General features: G+C 39.3%; 1 protein-coding gene across 4 annotated transcripts in view; it reads right to left on the bottom strand.

The window, feature by feature from the left end:
• The window catches only part of COL11A1 (collagen type XI alpha 1 chain), a 128,049-nt gene extending 112,362 nt beyond the window's left edge, over window positions 1-15,687 (bottom strand). For 3 of the 4 annotated variants that reach the window (XM_054384210.1, XM_054384207.1, XM_054384209.1), the window contains exons 1-2: window positions 15,573-15,681; window positions 1,144-1,311 (exon numbers count right to left, since the gene is read on the bottom strand). In XM_054384210.1, coding sequence (XP_054240185.1) covers window positions 1,144-1,311; window positions 15,573-15,681 — 277 coding nt within the window. Of the gene's footprint in view, window positions 1-1,143; window positions 1,312-15,572 lie in introns of all 4 variants that reach the window. The other variant, XM_054384208.1, reaches the window with a different exon arrangement.
• Between the last annotated feature and the right edge of the window lie 6,311 nt (window positions 15,688-21,998).

Raw genomic sequence — 21,998 nt, 5'->3', positions numbered from 1 at the left:
AATACAACGGATCCTCTCTGCATTTTTTAAAGAAAGAACAGCCCACATTCTGATAACCTTACTAAGGTGAAGTAGTAATTAATTATATACATTACACTAATATCACCAAGACACTGTAGACTGTAATGTACCATTCAATGAACAGCATTTTCAGCTGGATAGCTCTGTAATATGCAACTTGGTTGAAAACATATATTAAAAACTGAGGAAGTGTTAAAATATAACAAAAATTTCTGTTCTGAATTTTGATATTAATTTCCTCAATGAACAAAGAGTAAACTAATGAGTTACATGAATATGTAAGTTATACTTAAACTGTGTATAGCATTATTACTACAAAATAATGTACTTTTCCTCCTTTTATAGATCTCAGGTGACATCTTTTATTGCTACTTTGAAGGACAAAAAAAGAGAGTATTTTTCTTTGCCAACATCTAATCTATATATTTATAGACAGAATAATTCCAATTCTGCATGATGTATCAAACCAGAAAAATTAAACATTCCATGATTTTGGTTTTTAATATTATTAGAATTTTCTTCAATATTTTGGGTCAAGCAACAAGTGACTGCACAATAACGGAGTGAAAGTTTTTCTTCAACACTCAAAGAGCCTTTTTCAAAAGGTGATTTATTTCATTTTAGAGAAATTTGAGAGAAGATGGTATCACATTACCTGCTATCCACAACAAGCCTCATTTAGTCCCCCAAATACCCAGATACTCTTAGGTAATTCTTAACAGATGGCACTTCTGGGAATGATTTTGCAATGGCCAACCACAACTCATTTCTATCACCACAGCAATACTCCAGGAAGTACTGCTTTTAAAGAGACTACTGAAACTGGAGGAAATTTGCTAAAGCTACCAAATAAGCTCTCCATCAGACTCCACCATGAAAGAACAGGTAGTATGACTTACAGGTCTGCTCTGCGAGTGAAAAGCTTTGTAACTGAGGCCAATGAAAACAGATTCATTCAGAGGATAAAGAGCACATCCTGTCATTCATATGCAGGCCTAAGTCTAGGGATAACAGAAGTGGGTTTTGGTACTGATGATGGACTGTGTGCTATACTTTTGATACCATACAAACCTAAGCAGCAAGATAATTTCCCAAAGTAATATAAAATTCCAAGAATCTTACCTGGGTACAGCTGCTTTGTTGGGGCACTCAGCTGTGCAGTTTTTGAAACCCTGTAGGCAACATCCGATCCTTTTGAATCCCTTCTGTTTGTGCAAAATCCTGCTGTTCTTGATACTCCTTCTGGAGAACTGTGAAATTCTAATGCTTTTAGCACATCAACAGGTTCAGCTAACAAAGAAAACAAACAAATTCACTCATCTTGCATCTCTTCAATATACAGACTCTAAAAAAGGATGTTAATTTAATTGCAAAAGTGTACGTGCAATCACAGCAGTAGCTCATCCTATTTTGGTTTATTTCAGATTATTCCTACACAAGAATATTAACAGGATCACTCATTTAAAAACATACATGAGCTCATTCCAGCCAATGTTGTGATCACATTTTCAAACTGCTTGACTACAGGCTGAAAATCACCTTTTCCCAAATGCAGAGAGTCTTGGTAACTGAAACTCAGAACACATTCTTTCAATGAGTGATTTCTAGTAAGTGTAACTAAAAGTTTGCACAAAAGTTTCAGAAGCATTCAGCTACTAAGAGTCTGCTATCAGAAACCTGTCTGTTGCTAATATTGAAATATATTCTGATGACATATGACTGGTGTCTCAGACACAAAGTGATAAGAAGGAAGCTAATCTTGTTTCTCATCCAGTGAGAGGAAGAAAAACGTACCTGCTTTTTCTGCAAGGATTGAATGGATTGAGTTAGTCTTTCATTATTTTCAAGTTACACTTCAAACAGACTTGGTTTGTACTGTAAAGCCCAAGTACAATGAGGCTGTATTTATGCTCTGTGTCCAGCTATTTAAAGTTGAAAACCAAGGCTGCTACTGCACTAATATTGATATAAAATTATTAAAATAAAAATAAATATATATATACATAAAGCCAACAACAAAGCTTAATCTTATGTAAAAGTTCACCATAGCAAAAGGGCCAATTACTGAATAAACAAGTATTTCAATAGAGGCAGTGAGAGAACATAATTTACCTACTGCAGACCTTTCCTCTTATTAAAAATTAAGATGTTCATTCTCATACACCTTGCAGATCATGGCTTCACTAATTTATTTTTTTGAGTGGAAACAGTTTCAATAGAGCATTTTTTCGCTGAGACTGTTCTGCACTTTTTATGTTGGCAAACTCATAACCACTTTAACTGGAAGGACAAAGTGGATTTTTTTGACTTGCACTCTTTGAACTGCATTGTAGCATTAACTATAGATAATTTATTCTCTGTTATTATTATTTGTCAGTAAGTATCAACTTCAGGCCCAAAATTCACTGTGTATAAATATTCAACTATTTGAAAAACTATTTTCAAACCAGCAAAAAGAGTGCAAAAACATAGGCAAAGTGTAATTAGAGACACTGTTGTAAACATTTCTATCATATTTTTTACTATTTGCACAGTTCTAGGCCGAGTCACTATTTTTTATCACTGTAGTATCTCAGAAGTCACTTTAGTGTATTCAATATCAGTAGCAGATGTAAACAAAGTTTAACTAGATCATCCTGGCATTGCCAAATATGAACATTCAGCTTTGTAGTTAAAACCATCTTTGAATACCACCAAAAGTATATCCTTTAAACAAATATAATCTGAGGTTTCCGCAATCAGCCTAGAATGCACACAGCTTCCTCTATTTGAAAATATATTCACAAGAAAATGCTTGTGAGCTGCTTGTTTTTCACATCATGGGCCTTCTCATTTACTTTCAGATCCATCAGATCATGTTATCAAATAGAAACTCAACAGCCAATGCTTGTTGCAAGCTAATATATGTTGACTTATTACTACAGTCTATACCTGAATTTACTTTAACTCTACTTATCCTGCAGATTCAAGACATTATATGCAAACATTCTCAAAAGAAAAGCTGCTATAGCATGCAACTTCTGAAACTCTTACCTCTGTTAAATACTTTCTAAATAATTTCAATGGACATAATGAATTTTCTACAGGTACTCCACATCATTCTCAAGTTACTACCATAGTAAAGAAACTGCCACAGTTTTTTTCTGGTAACCAATGTCTATTTTTGCAGTACCTATAAAGTAATGTAGACTAGTCATTGCAAATATTTGTAGAAATTCCCAGTCACTGCATAAGTCAACCACTGCTAAATTCTTTTTCCTTTGCTCTTTTCTATAATTTGTACCAGATTCTTCATTATTTTTTAGAATAATAACTGTGCTTTGCCTGGCTGACTGGGAGAGTATTCACCCATACACAAAATTATTTATTATTCCCTGCCAGCTCTGCTGCTAAAAAGCTTCCAGACAAGAAAGAGAATACTAACAGAACAACCTTCAAATGACAAATTCCAGATAATAAGAACAAAGATTTTGTTAATAGTCAATAGATGACATTTATTTCTGCCAACAAAATGTAAATAGTGAAAATAACAGTCACATTTTATCAAGATTACTAGAAATGGAACTTGTCACAGAAACAACAAATTGTATTTAGTAACCTACGTAAAAAAAGCAATTACTTTCTCTCCAAAGGTAACATGTCTGACTTAGTGAATACTTAGAGTTTACAAGTAATAGAAGCTGCTTCCCTTATTTATATAAAAGATTTTAGATAAGCATTTCGACCAATATCTAAAATGCAAGTAAATTCTTTACAAGTCTCTAGATAAACCAGGCAGGAATCTACAAGATTTAATATGCTTCTTTATAACAAATTTTCTTTTGATAGTGCCCTGATAAGGATGCAACCAATCCCTTATTTCAGCAGACCTGGTAGTGTCCTTGCAGCTGTTACTGTCACCTCCAAGCTGAAAACTGGGCTCTCTGTGCACTTCTCCCTTACACTCCTCCTCTGTCATGCATAGGGCTACCATACACCATATATATGAGAAATGCCTTTTTCCTTTGCTAGTGGAAATTTTGTCTCAGTGAATTTGGGTTTTTTTTTGTTTGGGTTTTTTTTGTTTGGTTGGTTGTTTTTTTTACATTTTCTGAACTATGATAACCTATAGAGCCAGTGTTCAGTAGCCCTGACCAGGCTGCTAGGACATCAGTCCCGAAATTCTTGATGAGCTCACTGTGCATGTTCAAATGATCTGCTTAATGCCTTTACTGAAAGCACTAGACAGAGTTTCTCTCAATATGCCACAAAGAACAGACACGTAGGAATCTAGTCAAGAATAAACATTTCTTGAAAAAAAGAATCATTTATATCCTAACTGGTTAGAATTAACCTCTTTGAAGACTAAAGGACAGTAAGTCCTTGCACAGCCAGCACTGGCCTGCTTAAAGGATCAGGGTAGAGAAGTAGGAAGACAACTTGCAGAGTCAGGGAAGATCATAGTCTGGAAGCTAGCATCTGAAAGTGACTTCTCTCTGCCTGCTTCTATACATTCACTCCATCCTGGAAACTTCTCCCTGAAAACTGCCTCTTCTCTAGCATTCTGGACTTTGGGGAATGCTAAGCCATACCCAGAAGAAGCACCACTTCTAAGGCCATGCAGTTCGCCTGTCTGCATGATCCACAAATTAAGTCTACTGCTTATATTTTTATGGGGCAACACCACTGTAACCCATATATTGGTAGATCTAGGGTCTCTCACAAGAACTTCTTTACAGTTCATAAAGCAGCTTACCTAAATGATTTTACCTTCTGGTCTTTTTGCACCTTTCCAATTCAGTGCCAAGATTTAGGATGGCAAGGAAATAGCAAACAAATAAACATCATGCAAACAGCTCTGGTCACTTAGTTCTTGGGGTGCAGTCAACTCTCCTTATGAAACTCAGATACCAGCTTTGAGAACTCAGTTCTGTTTACCATGGCAAATTTGGCAAAGTAGAAGATCCAGATCCTAAAAGTGGGTCCCGTTGTGCAGCTGTTTATGGCCACACCACACTGCTGCTTGAAGACTCCCTCATACAGGTAAGCCAGACAAAGCCAGATAATCCCTGGGAAGGAAACCCACATACACCAGGGCAACCCTGCATTTTTCAGCTTCAGGCCGCCGGAGTTTCAGACCACAATCAAAAAAACCAACCAAACAAAAAAGGCCTGTTTCTGCTGTGCTACTTTTTCACTGATAAAGAGCCAACTGCAAGGGCTTATTCTTCCAACTAAATATTGTAAGGCAGAGTTCAGCAGTGTATGTCTTTGGTTTAAGAAGTTCAGAGAGATGTGCAACTTTCACTGCCTCTAATAGACTATGCAGCAGTAGCCAGAAGTGTTTATAAGTACTGGGATTTCTTGAAGGGCAAAAGATCCCTTTTTAAAAGACAGAATTGTGAGTCGGGAACCTGAGTATTCTAGTGACTTTCAAGGTATCAAACTGTTAACCATTTAGCTTCAGCATAAGTTCCTGGTTTTCAAAAATAAAGAAGATAAAACATGCCAAAAAATATTATTGGTGTGACATCCCAAGACCTGAACTATGTCATAACTTGCAATATTTTAAATTGTGGATGCAAATTCTGGTCTTCATTACTGTGATACGGCTGAGCAAGCTTTCAATATTTATAGTGGTTCAGGTAAGAACATTTGGACCAGAGCATTTCATATTAAATATAACTCCAAAGCCATGTTTAATCTTCTTTTGCTTTCCCTTTAGCTTTCTTTGATAGGAACTAAGTAGGAATCTTAGAGGGGAAAATGAAGACAGACTGATAGAAATAGAAAATCTTCTTGGCTACTTTAAATAGTACTACAACATATGTAAAACCATGTAAAGTAAGAAGAAGAAAACAAGAACAATCTTGTATCAGCATATCTTTGGTGGATTTTAAACAGATTCAGTGGAGTTAAGCAGTTGTAACCTGCATGGTAGACCACACTTGCACACTTCCAGGTCAGAACAGAGTATCAGCAGTGAATTACATGAGGGAAACTTCCTCCGTTTTCTGTTTGTTTCAAGTAAAATGCATATAAAAACTGAATTCCAATTTTGAGTAGACTTCCAATATATACAATGATGCATTTATTTTAAAGGCTATGACAACACTTTCTAGTTAATTAATTAATAACCACATCTTTTACAAATATAATGCTCATGGATTGATAAAGAACCTCTGTAACAATCCAGATGACGTTTTGACCAAATATAAACAATTTAAAACACCATAGCTTTCATTTCATTCCAAAGTCTCTACATGGGAATAAAATCTGTGCTATATAATACCTATTAATACTGATACAGATACTACAGATATGGGTCAAATTCTGATGTTTTTATAGTGCACTATACTTAAGAATTACTGCCATTGTTCAGTGATTTCTTCTTGAGTTAGGCAGAACCTAGTAAAAACAGCAGGTTTACTTTTTGATATGTTATAAAGTCATACAATATAAATAGTACTTATTATATAAAATCAGAGGACTTTGACTTCCTGATACTTTTGAGCTGTAATCTGCTACATAAAATGGCTCTCGCTTCTCTTGGTGGAAAACATCCCTGCAGAAGGTTCCCAGGTACAATTGCAATACAGGTCATGATAGCAAGAGAAATGGTAAAACAACGAAGAGACTGAAGTCCTTTGGACACACAAGCTGCACTTATGACTTATTCAATGTGACATCAAGCTTCCTTGTCTTAAGGATGACCTCAGTTTTCAGTATAAGTGCTTAGCAGTTCCACATCTCTCTATGGGAATGCTTCTTGTAGAAGACCACATAAACCTCAAGTAGAAGGATGTACATTACATGAAAAGGGATAAGTATCCGATGAAAGAAGATTTGTATTGGAGTGGCCAGATTTGGTTCAAAACATTTGGATTTAGCTAAATGACTGACAGAAAGTTATGTAGTGGCAACTACTGGCTACTAAATTCATACCTGCATGAAATTTTTCAGGGGAAAGCCCATTTAGACTAAAATGTTTATCTATCTGTTCAAATGCCTAAAAAAGCACAGAAGTTTAAATTTAGATTTTGGTCTGGTTACTCATTGGTCTTAGTCTCTTTATGAGAGAGCCCAGGCACAATGACCCTTCCTTGTTCAAAGGCTATGTTCACCTACATGATATCCAAGGTGCCCCCAGATAGCATGCTGGGGAACATACTTCAAATGTAAGTAATTTTAAAAAGATGCAATATTCTTTACTTTACAGCCATACCTTAGCAAACTGAGTGTGGAACTGTTAGCTCTGCTGTTAACAACTTCAGTAACTGTAGCTTTTCCTTTTTTGAGGTGTAATAAACAGTGCTTTTTATAATAAACAGTTGTTGATTTGTTGTTTGGGGTTTTTTTCCAGATATAAGTAACAGATAACTTCTCAGGTTATCCTAATTCTCCAGTAATGCCCTTCTTTTGATTAATGTGAAAGTGAGAATTGTCAGTGATTATCCACAAACAGCCCTTAAATGTTACAATCAATAACTCATAATTAGTGAGATACAATCCTGGAGTAGAAAAGAGCTTAATTTGCCCAGTAAAAAGAGTTATCTGAAAAATTTAGGAAGACTAATGCTTCTCAGTAACTATTATTTTACTTCATATTTTTTCCATGGAAATATGTTGCATTCTGACAGCAGTCTGTTCCAGTGGAACTACCACAAGATGAAAACTTAAGGGCGTTGAAATACTAATCTTGACTACCAAATGGAGTGGTTTTTTTTAAGTTTAGTCTTTACATTTCACTGTGACAGATCACTTAAACAGTAGAAGTATTATAACCTGGTAGGCTAAAATATGCATGTTTGTGAACATGCCTTCCCAAGTGAGCTACCTCTACTTACATTTCTAGGTAAGTATTTAGGAACATAAACAGAAAATTCTAGCTCTTCCACCACTTTGTGTAACTATGCTACCTAGTTAAGGCATAATAGCCTATAGTTATTTAGTTTCTTTACCTTTGAATCTCTAAGTGCTCATTCTAAAGACTCTCCATGCATTCTGTATGTGGCTAAAGATAAAAACTACTATGATGAAGGTTTCTAACTGACATTAGATGGTCCCAGAGGTGAAATATTTTCATGAACAAGAACTTATATGAAGGGCTAACTAGTCTTTAGTTTCTGTTGCTGACCTCTCAGAATGGTGCTGCCAGGACAGAAAAAGGGGGAAATGTCTTTTCTTTTAAAAACAGTCTTAAATACAGATTGTGCCAAAGTTCCTCTGCATTGGTTTATTTTAGCTACCATTTGTCAAGCTGTTTCAGCAGTTCTCCTGCTGTGAAACCTGATAACTTTTCCCCTCCTTGCATTCCTTCTCCCAGATTATTAGTCCAGTTTCTGGACTAATAATTAGTCCAGTTAGAAAGCAGTTTAGTTTACCAGCTAGACCTATGCTTGCTAGAACAGAAGGAGTAATAAATGCTGCCACTTTGCCAAATTATTCCTAAGAAAGTCTTTACTAGCAGTGTTAGAATATGGATGTAAGTTTGTTGATCTTTAGGATACAAGAGCCACCTATTACTTACAACCTCTGTTATGTCTAATGTCCTAAGAATATTTTTGTTCTTATTTTTACCCTTACATACTTCTATTTACTGTGGACAGGTATGATAGATACCTTTTAAAAACAGAAATAAACATTATTATTATTATTATCTGTATTTATTAATTTACTGTGTTCTTCATCTGTTAATCATTAGTACAAGAGTAAACATCCAAATGCAGGAATTCAAAAGCATGTGATGCCCAAAAATACTGCACTGACCTTCCCACTTGTTAGAAAGCACTCTCTTACCTTCCCAGGCTCTATTCTCTGTATCCAAAGCAATGTTTCCCTGCAGTTCTGCCATAGGTGCCTAAGCAGCAGAAAAGGAACAGACACTTTTCTGCCCTTATCATTTCCTACTGGCTAGCCCTAGGCAGATCTTCACTTCCTCACAGGCTTTTGGGATTGGTAGTCTGAGATCTGCCTGCCTCCCAACTCTCTACTGAAAGGCCAGACACGTAATGGAAGACTGTAGTGGGAGCAAGCATCAAAAGCTTCAGTTCCGCAGCATCCTTAAGGAAGTTTTCAATACTTTTCATAGATGTGAACTGAAGAACTTTACAGAAGTGGATAGTATGAACTGCAAAACCAAGTTACAGAGTATCTTCCAGGTATAGAAATGAAACTAATTAAGCTGCCTACAGTAATTATATAGTTCCCATGAAAAACCAAGGTGTTTTTTTAATATGAACCTAAATATGAATTTATGAGATAAACCAAGTATATATTGTCTGTGTATATATTTCTGGAGACATACTTCAAGGCTGTCTTACCTGTTAAAAAATTTCCTACGTGTTAGCTTTTAGATGAGTTATGTAATTGGGATCTTGGCTGGTGATATTTTTAGAAGAAGGTGTTATTGCAGTGCTTTCATATTTAATAATTACATGAACTAGAGATTATCCAGATGCATACAGGAACATTTTAAATGGTCCTTGTTTCACCAACAGAGAAATGTTTGTGTGAAACTGCTCAGAACTGGTTTACTTCTACTTCCACAGCAGTTATTTGGAAATGTTTTCATTGACTTTCTATGCTGCAAAATCTACTAAATACATAGCAGTGTTTCAAAGACAATAAAGACAGTCTATGCATGTATTGGAAACATTTTTTCTATTCATTAACTACTAACTAGATCTCTTTTAAAAGACTGATCTCTAACACTCATACAGTAAAAAAGAAAAGCAAACACCAAAAAACCCCCACTTAAATCCCATACTGAAACCAGTGGAAAATTTGCCTATATACAACTACACACTCAGATCTTATTTAATAAGGTTAGCTTGCAGGCATATTTTTTTTACTGGAAGTATTCAGCAAAAAGCAAGAACAGGTATTTCTGCGTTTTGTTACACTGCAAAATTCTAGAGTGTAACATAGATTTTGAGATTGACATTTCTTATTTGCTTTATGTATTTCACCACAAAATATGCTTTCATTGCTGAAATTTTGCATTTTTATTACTTGTTCAGCAACACTGACTACAATCAAGCACTAAAGACCTGATCCTGATTCCATAGAATGTTTCACTTGTTATCCACAAAAGACTGGGCTAGTTCATCATCTGGTGCAGATCTGTATTAACCCATCAGTTAACAGTATTTTACAATCATCCTCAATAGTTCTGTGGAATTATTCATATTTTACTCCACAGCAGATTATATCAGAAGTACAGTCCAAGTGTCTAACTATGCTGAGGCCTCTGCTAAAGATTCCAAAAGTTCTTTTTGTACAGACAGTGGAGCTAGTACTTCCAACTGTGAAAATCAGCAAAGCAAGTATTAAATTCTTGGAATATCTTGTTTCTTTGACCATCAAAACCAGACAAGGTCTAAAAGTGGTCCCTGCTACAGGAAGAAATAAGGTGTTCCCTCAGCAATTAAATATGGAACAAATTGAGCCCACTTCAATGGAAGATTTCAAATGTGGAACATTTGCACATTTTTCAGCTGTAAGCACAGAAGAAACACAAAACACAGCTAGGGACAAGATCTGCAGATGGTGCCATTTACAGTAATCCTATTTAATTGGACAGAGAATCAGCTAAGTATTTTTTTTAAAATCATACAACTAAAAGCTTTGATTGTACTTTCACTAATGCCAAAGGTATTATTTGTCTGGGACTTCACTGTATGTCAAAGTTTTAATGCATACAGTATGTGAAATAGACATTAAATGTCAGAGCTGCTGTTACAACCCCTTATGTGTGATTTTCTGCTAAAAAGAATTTCAGTTCTGCCAGATTCTACTGTTATTGTAATAATAGGGTCAACAATCCTTACATTTACAGACTGTAAACTTGGTATTTAATACTGAGTAGTACAGTTCTAAGCCCTTGCAGCAGACGTGTGTGTTCCCCTAATTCCTTTTAAGCCACTGCTTTCTATTGTGTCCATCCAGAAGGCAAATCTTTTATCACTGCATAAGGCTTCACATTCTTAGAACATTAGCAATTACTTAATTTATTCCCATCTATTATCAACAAATAGAACAATGATAAATTAACCAGTGCTGGGATGGTTTCTTCTGAAGAGAGCTCCACAGAGAAAAGAAAAGCAACTTTTCAATCTTTCTGGCAGATGGAAACCCTACTGTTCACTACTGTAAGAAACAAATCCAGGATAATCATAATTGCTTCAATGTGTTTTAGGTATGACTTCACTTTAGTAGCAATGTCATGGCTCTTATTATGCTGCAACCTTGTTAGAATTAAAGGCTGTATTTAGAAGAGACCAAATAACACTGGGCAAGACAATTGTAAAATTATGGCTTCTTTCATGTCTTTCCTAGATTTTACAAGTGCTACATGCAGCAACAATGAGGGTTTTTTTTGTTTGGTTGCTTGGTCGGTTTTTTTGGGTTTTTTTGTTTGGTTGGTTGTTTTTAATTTTAATCAGAAAACACCATAGCACCACAAAAGGTTTTATCTCAAAGATTTGTTTTTTTCTAGCAAAATTCCAGTAAGAGGTGATAGACAGAGATTATTTCAAGCCAAAACCACCGAATATTTGTGTGTATTCTATATGTATTTATATACAGTTTTGTTTGTTAACTTATACACAGAATTGACATTGATAAACTTCTTTTCTGCAGAGCTAGTAATAAAGGCATAATTTCCTGCAGCCAGTCCTTTCTGGGATCCTTGTGAAATTTTCTAAATCAAATGCAACAATTCACACTCAAGAGAATCTGTAACACATACCAGTCATTTTTCTGTGTTAAATGTCTGCTTCTGAGTTGAAATAATTATTTCACCTTAGAAACAATTAAAATATATCTAAATTACATAGCAAAACAGACATGTACATGAAGATCTCTCCTACACTATTCTGGGAAGACTGGACCATTTCACCTGCTGATCCCTGAGACTCAGAAAACCTTCAGCTAGGACTATTAGCTGACTCTAGTGAAATCACCCTTTGATTTAATCCCTTTTGTTCACTTTGTGAATATTTATCTGAGAAATCCTTGTATGTCCTGTTTCTCACATTTTGTTAAAATTAACACACAAGAATATTTGGCTGTAAAATAAAGGAACAAAAATGTTTATACTCTTTTTCAACCTTAACAGTAAATTGATGAGTTAAAATCAGAAGTGTCTTGCATCACTAGGAGTCCTGAGAAGAGATTCATGCTTTTCTAGTTTAAAGCAGTTTTCATTTAAGAAACAGATTGTTATCTTCCCAGTGTAACTAAGCCATTACAAATAAGTAACAGGGTTAAGCATTCAGCCACAAAGAAAACTCTCCTTTTGCCATCACTAGTGAGCTCAGTTCTGCATTCCTTCTGCACCTCAAACTCCCACTAGTATCCAAGCCTATGGGGAGGGGGGGGGAAAGCACAAGGAACCTTTGTATGTTGTAAGATGACTGTAAAAAGTATCTATTCTATATTAGAAACACATCTGCTTGTCACACAGAAGGTCCAAACTGTATTTTCTATATATAGCTTCATAGTCTCATTTTCAGTAAGGAATCTTAAATGGTTTTGCACTCAGATTAAGAGCTGTGTTTCTATTTGCTTCAAAAAGTTTATAAATAACTGGGGTTTAGTTTCTTGCCCATGAAATTTAAATCAACATCACAATAATGCATTCATGCCATGCTCTTACAAAAAATTCATAGTGTTGAAGCCATGCCATTTCAGCTAAATGAGTTATTCATTCCAAACACACTGCAAGCAGACAGCATTAAAGGTGAGGAAGGGAAAAGGAAATCAAAGGATGTCTTCTAAAATACTGAATTCTGTTTACTTTAGTCAAGTCATAAAGCAAAAATCTTTTTAAAAAGAGCTGCTTAAGAGTTGGTGGGCACTGAGCTTACCCAATATGAGTCACTAGTTTTCCCATTCACTTGCTTCTCACTTCTGTAATTTTCTCTGTCTAATGAAGAAATAACTCAAGAAGAAATAAGCAAATCAGACCCTCAGACCCACTTTCTTGGTACTATGAAAGACACCTCATACTTCTTTTTTTTTATGTTAAATAAAGCAACTTGGAAAAAAAAAGGTCAAGAATTTTAGGAATCTTTTGAGGTTTCTCTACATGGAATGGATTCTGTTGTCTTAAAAAGAAGTCATTGCTATGATTAACACTTTGTATGAATACACCATGCAATCTTTTTTACACAGGGGTAGTTTATGAAAAGACAATTGAAGACTAGAGAGTTTAATTCAGCAGTTTATAAGGGCAATGATTCATATTTTACCCATCATTTTCATTTAGTCATATTGCTTACCTGCTATTTTATTTTATTCCTCAGTATTTTCCCTTTCCTACTTATAAATATGAATCATTATGTCCTATTTTCTTTTAAGTACTTCAAATAAGATGAGAATACATAAAAAGATTCAGAAATATCTCCCTTGCACTCTGTTAGGGAAATTAGGTCAAATTCTACTCCCTCTGTAGTCGGTGGAAAAACTCTTACTGACTTCAATAACAGATCAAGCCCTAAACACACAGCTCCCTGTAGTTTCTAAGCAAATGGCATACTGTATTTCAGAAAAGTTCAAGAACTAAGTTCTGTTTGGTATGCTTCTACAAACAGAAGAAGTCTGTAGTTTTATGTTTCTGAAATGTCCTTTATACAGAAGACTAGAGGAAAAGATTTTTATACAGCTTTTAATTTTTATAGTTACTAAAACCAAATTAGTCTGCCTAATATTGCTAAATGTATTTCAGTAACAGATGATTTCTGCTAGATTTTTCCTGGGCTGCTTGGGTTTAGATTTTCTTTTTGATTTTTTCATTTCCATCCAACCCATCATATTAAAACAATCTACGGAAATTCTACTTAATTAAGTCAGTTCTACTGTGAATGGTTAACATGAAACAAGGCATAAGAAATTTATCATGCCTTTGCAGACTGTATTTCGCCTTAAAGAAACTTAGTTTTCACTAAAGAAATTTAGTAATGAAGCTCTGCGAAATTAATCCAGCCTGGGTGTAACTCCACGGGAGCCCGTGGGATTGCAGCAGGGATGAAACCTGACCCCTGCCGATCCCTGTAAGGGATGGGGCCAGCAGGGGGCAGAAGCCTTGATCGATTTGACAGCGTCAAGGTTGTGCCCAGGTATAAAGGGCTTGAATGGAAATTGATCACCTTACTGTGCTCCCTCTAGGACGCCTGTTGATTCATAAAGTGGGAATTCAGACCGAGAAATACCTCTTTAAAATAATAAATGCATAAAAATTAAACTTTTCTTTTCGGAGAATTACGCCTCTTCATGGATTTCGGACTCACAGCAAAATAAAAACCTCAATCCCCGCCAGACTGGCTCCGTTGGGTGGGAGGGAGGGATGGAGGGAGGGAGAAGGCAGCATTTTCAGCCGGCAGGAGAGGAAAGCGCTCCCGACACCGGAGATTATACGCTGCAGCTCCGCCAATGTGCGAGCACATCCCCAAAAGCAGGAGCGCCTCGCCGGCGCCCAGATGGGACGGCGCGGCGGGCGGCCGAGGGTTGAGCCGTGCCGGGCAGCAGGACGGAGGGGAGAAGGACGGAGACGAGAGGGGTGGAGGGGGATGGGCGAGGGGGCGGGGGGGGGCTGCTGTTCCTTCCTGCTGAAACTGCCGCGCTGCTGCCTGGCTCTCGTTTCCACTGGAAGTCCCCCGCGGGCTGCACCCTGGCCACCAGGTCCACGGACACCTAAGGGACCACTGGGTTCCCCCGGGGAGGCTGCAAAGGGGGAAGGAGGCTGAGGACGGCGCCCTGGCGCTGACATCGCCCGTTTGGAGCCCAGCGACCGTGAGACTGAGACCCCCGAGTCCACCCCCAACGCCCCCGAGCCCTCCCCCACCGCGCTGGGCATCTCCGGGCCCGGCATTGCGCACACCACCTGCGAGGCGCCGCTGCCGCTGAGAGCTGCCCTCCTCAACGTCTGCCAAAGGGCTCGTTCAAATACATTTTTCGCGTCCCGGAAAACATTTTGCTCACGGAGACTCTTTGCAAAGGGAAAAGTAAAAAAGCGAAGAACGGAGAAAAACGGAACGGAGAGGCTCCACTGCCCAACTTTCCCTTTCCTCTCTGAGAAGGCAGATACTTGTCGCTCCATTTCAGCCACAACTTGCTGAACTTGACCAAAGCAATGACTCCGTTAAGTTCAACAAAACTGAAAATCATATGCACGCTTCACAAAACTGAGTCTAGTGCTGGATGAGAAGTCACTCTGTTCAACAAGTGTTTCTTTCATCTTCCCACCCCGCCAGTGCATCCCCTTACTGCAATACGACCACATCCAAACTTAAAGGCTGCGGCTGAAAGGGAGCCATCCCTCTGCGGCACCTGGGAGGCACGTCCCCTGCCAGCGCTGCCGGGGGCTCCCGGCGGGTCTCCACGCCCCAAGCCGGCCTCAAGCGCCTCCGTGCCTTCTTGTCTCTCCAGTATCGGGAGTCGCTCTGACAGGTTTCCCCTGAAACGCGGCCCTAGCCATGCCTAGGTCCTTCATCTCGAGACGGGGAGGGCGGAGGGGGGGAGGGGAGAGAGAGGTAACTGGACTTTCCAGCTCCTCTTTGCTTTCTTACCTCCCTTGACCTCTGAAGCCCGGAGAAAGATAGTGAAGGTGATGAGCACGGTTACAGCTGAGTCCCAGGGCCACCTTCTCGTTTTCCACCTTGTGGACCATCTCTGCATCTCCATGCTGGGCACCCACAAGTGCGAATTAAACCCGGGCGCCTTCAGTTTATACCAGCTCCGTCTTTTCCACTACGTTCCCAAAGATGATTTCTCCTATAGAGCCATACGTGATGTACCAAAAGGGGTTTTCTTACTCTCACCCCCCTCCCTCTCACTCTCTCTCTGTCCGGCCTTGCGCAGGCCCCACCAACCCGTCCTCCCTGGTGCCCTGCCTTCAGACTGACGGGAGATGAGGGGCTTTAATCAAAATGCAAAGAGCGCCGCATCCCCCTAAAGGCTTCATCCCGTCAGGGGGCTGGGCGAGAGGCTCTCAGGGCCACCCCTGGAGCCCAACTGACAAGCTAGCCGCCGGGCGGAGGCCAATCGCACGACTCCCCCGGCCGCCCACAGCACCGCCCTCCGCCTCGGCAGCGGTACACCGGCACCTCCCCGGCCGCCGGTCTCCCGCTGCACCGCCGGCGTCCGGGGTTGGAAAGAGCGGCCCTCCCGGCAGCAGCGCTTGGAGAGCGGGGTTCGGCGGGGCGGGAGCGGGCCAGGGCACGCCGCTGGGGTGTCCCACCAAGGATCGCCGCCCCCCGCCCGCCCCGCCAACGCGCTGCGGGCCCCTCGCCCTCGGAGCATGCGCCGCGCTCGTCGCGCGGCCGCTGCCCCTCTCGGGGCGCAGAGGCGGGCGGCGCGAGAAGGGGACGCGTGGGCGGGCGGGAGAGGCAGGGGTCGAGACTGGGAACAAGCCGAAAGCGGAGGGCGGGGGCGCCGGCTGCGAGGGAGCGAGGTGGGGGAGATCTTTGAAGGGAGAAATGCGCGTGAGAGGAGCTGGGGCGCTGAGGTGCAGGCCTGCTGAGCGGTGGCCCCTCGAACACCTCAGAACTCCGCCTGCTTGAGTTCGTGCAGTGGCATGTCCAGCCCCGGTGGTGCATACCCTCTCACATCGTTCCCAGGCGTACGTTGTTCTCACGCTTGGGGGACCTCCGGGCACTTCGCTTTAAGGATACTGTAAGAAAGGAGTGGGGTGGTGAAGGAAAAGCCACCGTCCCCATTCCCCACTTCACCACATGGTGAAAATCAGTTTCACAGCTCCTCCCTGAACAACCTTGGGTTGTCACTCGTGCATTTCTACCGCACTTGTGCAGCAGTCCGTAATAGGGACTGAGCTGTATGTAGGTGGTAGAAACCTGTGGTATAGCTGAGTCGTGCGCCAGGTCTGGTTGAGGTCCTCTGGAGGGATCAGATTCTGCCTTGGCTCTTGGGAAATGAGAGAAAACTATGGTCACACTTTAGTAGAACTGTATATCATTTTTCTTAAAATGTGCTTTCATTGAGATGTTTCTACTTCAATGTCTTACAACAACTAATAAACATGTTGGGTCTGCTCCGACGTTTTACTGCACTGTGTTAGTACACTTAGCCATTCTTGTCCTTGATTTTCTGAAATAGTTGATACCTTACATTTACAAATGAGGGGACTGGGATGTATAGCACAGTTAACATCTAAGCTCCCTTAAATGCCATGCATTGGGTGCTGTTCACTGAAGAGACACGCAAGGTTCTTCTGGCACTTCGTGTAGTTTGTGTAGTCAGCTGTGGAGCACCAAAATGCCACATCTCTGGCACTTTTCTGTGTCAAATCCTACTCCTTCAGAATTGTCTTAAACTCTAATAGCATTCAGGGCCCCAGAGGTCAAGAACTGATTATTTGCACTATTGTTACCCTATGTGTCTGTGTCATTTCTCAGTCATTTCCTTGGTGCATCCTAGAACAGACCAAGTGAATTCCTTCCTGTTTCATTCCCCTTCATCACAATTTCGGTAGGTAGTCCCAATGACAGTGTATTTGTTTTACTTAGTGCTTTGTCATTGGAAAGTCTCACAAGCTATGAAGTTTCAAATTTCTTCTTGATGCTTAAAAATTGCACATCATTTTGTCACCAAGATTCTTGCACCTTCCAGCTTGTTATTACACATTGCCTCTCTGACATTTTTGAGTCTTCCTGTTAGCCTAAGTCAATGGTATCCTAGTAAAAAGGAAAATTTCTGTCTGCCCTTAGGAGGAAATGGAAGCATTTCAGATAGGGGGGGAAGGGAACAAGTATTCTCACAGTGTATAAGCCAACACTTTAACACAGTGCCTTTACAGTTATTTAAATTTTAGCAGATGTGGTTTGGCTCCCAGAATATCAGTGGAAAGATACCTGCTGATTTTTGTGGTACTACAGCAATCTGAAGTGGAACAAATAAGACAAAATGCTGAGTATTTGTCAGAATGTTAGATCCCTCCAAGGCATTGGAGGAATAATACATTAACCCAGGTGAGCTAGCATGCTTATATTAGTAGACAATCCTCTATAATTCTATATTGTTTCTAATACCAGAAACGTGGTTTTTTTGTTTGTTTGTTTTTTCAGAGCTAGCTCTGTTATTTTTTGCATGGCAGCAGATCAAGCCACACAGATAAGTAATAAATTGCCATCAGATTCTGCAGTTACAAGAGAAAAGTTACATGCCATTTAGGAGAAGATGCACATTTTGCAGCCTTGCCAAATTCTGTATTTAAGGAGTATTGATTTTCATTTGAGTGATTTTCTTAGTGTTTGTAATTGTCTTAATTGCCATAATGATGTTGCAGAGTGATGTAATTGCAGCCTAGATGCAATGAAAATATGTCAAAGAATAGTTAACAATTTAGAGCGTAGATAAACTTTATGAACACTATAAAATTATTATTAACAGATTTTTGGTAGAAAATGTCAGCATTTAGATATAACTTCAGAAGAGGGAATTTCAGAAGTAATTTCTTGAGTCTGAAAGAGTTAAAACATGAAAATGTTTTCAGCTAAATACATAAGTGAGTAATGTTGGGGTTTTTTTAATCAACTGACCTCCACAGTGTTTTTTTCCTTCTGTCGACTTTCTTTTTCCTCATTACTCTTCAAGACAGTGTTAGTGAAAAGAAAGACTAAGCACTGTGACATTCATTATGTTCTGTCCCTGATACATCAATGCTGGCAGATTAGTCCATGTTTAAATATTAGGAATTGCTCTCTTGCATGTGCACAGATGGGTCATTGTTGTATTTTGGGGCAAGGGGGGGAGGGGTTAGGAACGATGGAGAGGAGAATACATTTCCTTGGATTACTATAGTTTACAAGAAGCACACAGCAGCAGTGCGTTCATATTCTTCAGACTACAAGAATTGTAATGAAATGCAACTGCAAATGTAAAGTTCTCTGGCTGTTTTGTAATCATACTATCTTTTTCCAAGCATATTCCTTGATATCACCAAAGGCAAGAGACTTCTTCCTGTATATAAAAGGGTTATTTCACTGGGAATAACTTATGCACTATAGGGACTCTTCCTTTTATGTATACAATATGTATAAATACAGTATGTTTTTTATTGGTGGTATCCATGGATCTCAAGGAACTTGATGGCTTCAATTATTTTGTTTCTAGCTTCACACAGATGTTTATGTTTTCTAAAACATGAACTTCTTTCTCAAATTCTGTTCACAGCAAATATTACAAAATAAATGCCTGTCTCTATGGCTTTTAATTTTATTGATTTGTGTATATAGATGGGTGTTTCATCCTTGTCTCATTTCTAGTGCTGATCTGTGTTTTCTAAGAGTTTTCTATTGTAAGATTAATAGTGGGAAGAAAAGTGAATTACTCTGCTTCAGCAAAGTGAATTCTTGTAAAAAACGGGAACGAGCAGAATGATGTCTGCTAGGTGAAATGCTAATGGGTTTCTTTTTGTGGTTTTAAAGGGGGAGAAATATATATGAACACACTCTCATAAATGACTGCTTCTTTCCATGAGTCTTTCTTCAAAAAGTGTAGTAATACCGTTTGCTACTACCAGTAATAGCTTACAGCTTCACAAAACAACTCCAGTGTCTAAGGTTTTGAAGGATGAAGCCAAGGCTTTCTCTGTGCTTCACCAAAGTTTTTGAGATAGGGAATGGTTCAGTGTCCATTGATTGATTCTTTCAGACTCCCAAGCTGTTTCAAGTGAGACAGATCATAGTAAAAGACATTCAATACAAACCAGTGTAGTTCAGTAGTTGTTAGCTCAGGTGTCAAAAGACTATAGAAACATTAGCATTACTATTATTTTTTTCTATTGATAATGTAAATAAGCCTCTTCAGTTGAGATAGACTGAAGTGTCTGGGTAGAGCTGCACAGTGCAACCTTACATAGCTCCAAAAGCAGGGCTGTGGTGTGTCTCTCAGCCTTTCCTAATAAGCAAGCTGTTCTATTCCCTTAATAATCCTTGTAGCCTCCGTTGGACTCTCCCCAGTACTTCCCTGTCTCTCTTGAACTGGGAACCTCAGAACTGGACACAATATCCCAGAAGAGACCTCACTAAGGCAGAGTAGAGGGGCAAATGAACTCTCTTCTTAATGCACCCCAGGATACTATGAGCTATCTTGGCCACAAGGAAACATTGATCTCTCATGGTCAACCTACTGTCCATGAGGACTCCGAAGGTCCTTCTCCGTGGGGATGCTTTCCATCATGTCAGCCCCTAACCTGTACTGATGCATGGTGTTATTCTTGCCCAGGTGTAAGGCTCTTGTTGAAATTTGTCCTTGTTGAATTTCATTAGGTTCCTCTCCTCCCAGCTCTCCAGTCTGTCCAGATCTCACTGAATTGCAGCACAGCCTTATTGTGTATCAGACAGTCCTCCCAGTTTCATATCATCAACACACTTGATGATACATTTTGTGCCCTCATCCAGGTCACTGATGCAGATGTTGAATAAGGCTGGACCCAGTACTGAGCTATGGGGAACACCACTAGCTGTAGGCCTCCAGCTGGACTCTGCACCACTCATCACAACACTCTGGGCTCTGTTGTCTCACAGTCCATCCATCTCACAGTCCACTCGTCTAACGCACACTTCCTGAGCTTACCTATGAGGATGTTATGGGAGACAGTGTCAAAAGCTTTGCTGAAGTCACATGTTCTACTCTCCAATCTTTTTTTCTTATCACTATGCATCTGTATTGTTATATTAGAGGGAAAGCAACTGACTGCATTTACATAAAATCTTGTCATAGTTAAGGAGCACAATTTTTTTCATTAACTTTGTTCTTTTTATTGATAGATGTGTTCCTAAAAATTGTAATTCTCTATGAAGTTCTTCCTTTCTTGCTTTATGTAGTCTTAATATGCATGAAAGTAAGCACTGTCCTGATGCTGATACAGAATAACTTTGAGGAATTACAGCATATGGTATGACTGGAACTTGAGTTTCCCTGTGGATTGTGGATTTGTAGGACCAGACATATGAATGATAGATCTTTTGACTGGAATTGTTCTGGGAATGTGCTATGTGTATGGCCTCAGCTTAAAAGAGAATGTTAAAACTGTCAACCTATGAAGTTCATTAAAGAAAAGCAACAATCACTATCTTTCCTGGTCTCAGCTGACTTTGCTGAATCTTAATCATGACTGTCTTGTAGAATAGCCTGATCTAGCTGCAGCTTCCCTGGTAGAGTGACAAATATCGCTGAAGAGGGTTTTGCAGCATACAAACAGCACATTTCCATTCTGTTGCGCAAGTGGCAGGAAATACCAAGTAGCATGCTGCACTGCCAGCTCAGCCTGGTAATTCAGCTAAAGCTTTTCAGGCTTATTTTAAAACTCCTTAATTTTTCAAAGTTCACCTACTGACACTTTATAGCATAGCAGAGTATAATTGATAGAGCAGCCTATCATTCCTGTTTCATTTGCATTAATTTCTTCGTGGGATCGTAACCTGTTTTAATCATAACTGTACTTGGTTCAAGAGTACCCACAACATGTGCAATTAGCAGAGTGTGTAGTACATCTCCAAACCCATGACATATTATGGATACCAGACTTGTCCTCATTTAAGACAACTGAACATGAGACATGCTTACTAGATGAAGGGATTAGTTGCTTGATTTCTGTCTAGTTTTTAGATCTTGCTATTACACACTAGAACCATCGAAAATCCACATTTTGATTGCCATTTCTGAATTTATGCAACAGCCAAACAGAACTTACCTTTCATTGTAAGTCAGTAATGCTGCTGCCACACAAGACTGTCAAACATTTGCCTTTAATTGCTGATATCAAATGGGTTCCTTCATTCATTTTTTTTTTTTACTATTTATCTGAGACTTCCTTTTGCATCAGACCAGTTGAAACAGATATGTGGGCTGGGGAAACTAACAGGGGACAGTTTGGACAGGCTCAGTTACTCTCTTGCCAACTGTTTATCTTATTATCAAAGTCTCCCTGATCAGTTCTGCTTTAATCAACTTTGTTCTTGAAGCAATGGACA

Source organism: Indicator indicator, chromosome 10 (assembly GCF_027791375.1).
Source record: "Indicator indicator isolate 239-I01 chromosome 10, UM_Iind_1.1, whole genome shotgun sequence".
Classification (NCBI taxonomy): domain Eukaryota; kingdom Metazoa; phylum Chordata; class Aves; order Piciformes; family Indicatoridae; genus Indicator; species Indicator indicator.
Note: the sequence above shows the minus strand (reverse complement) of the source record. Positions and strands in the feature narration are given on the sequence as shown.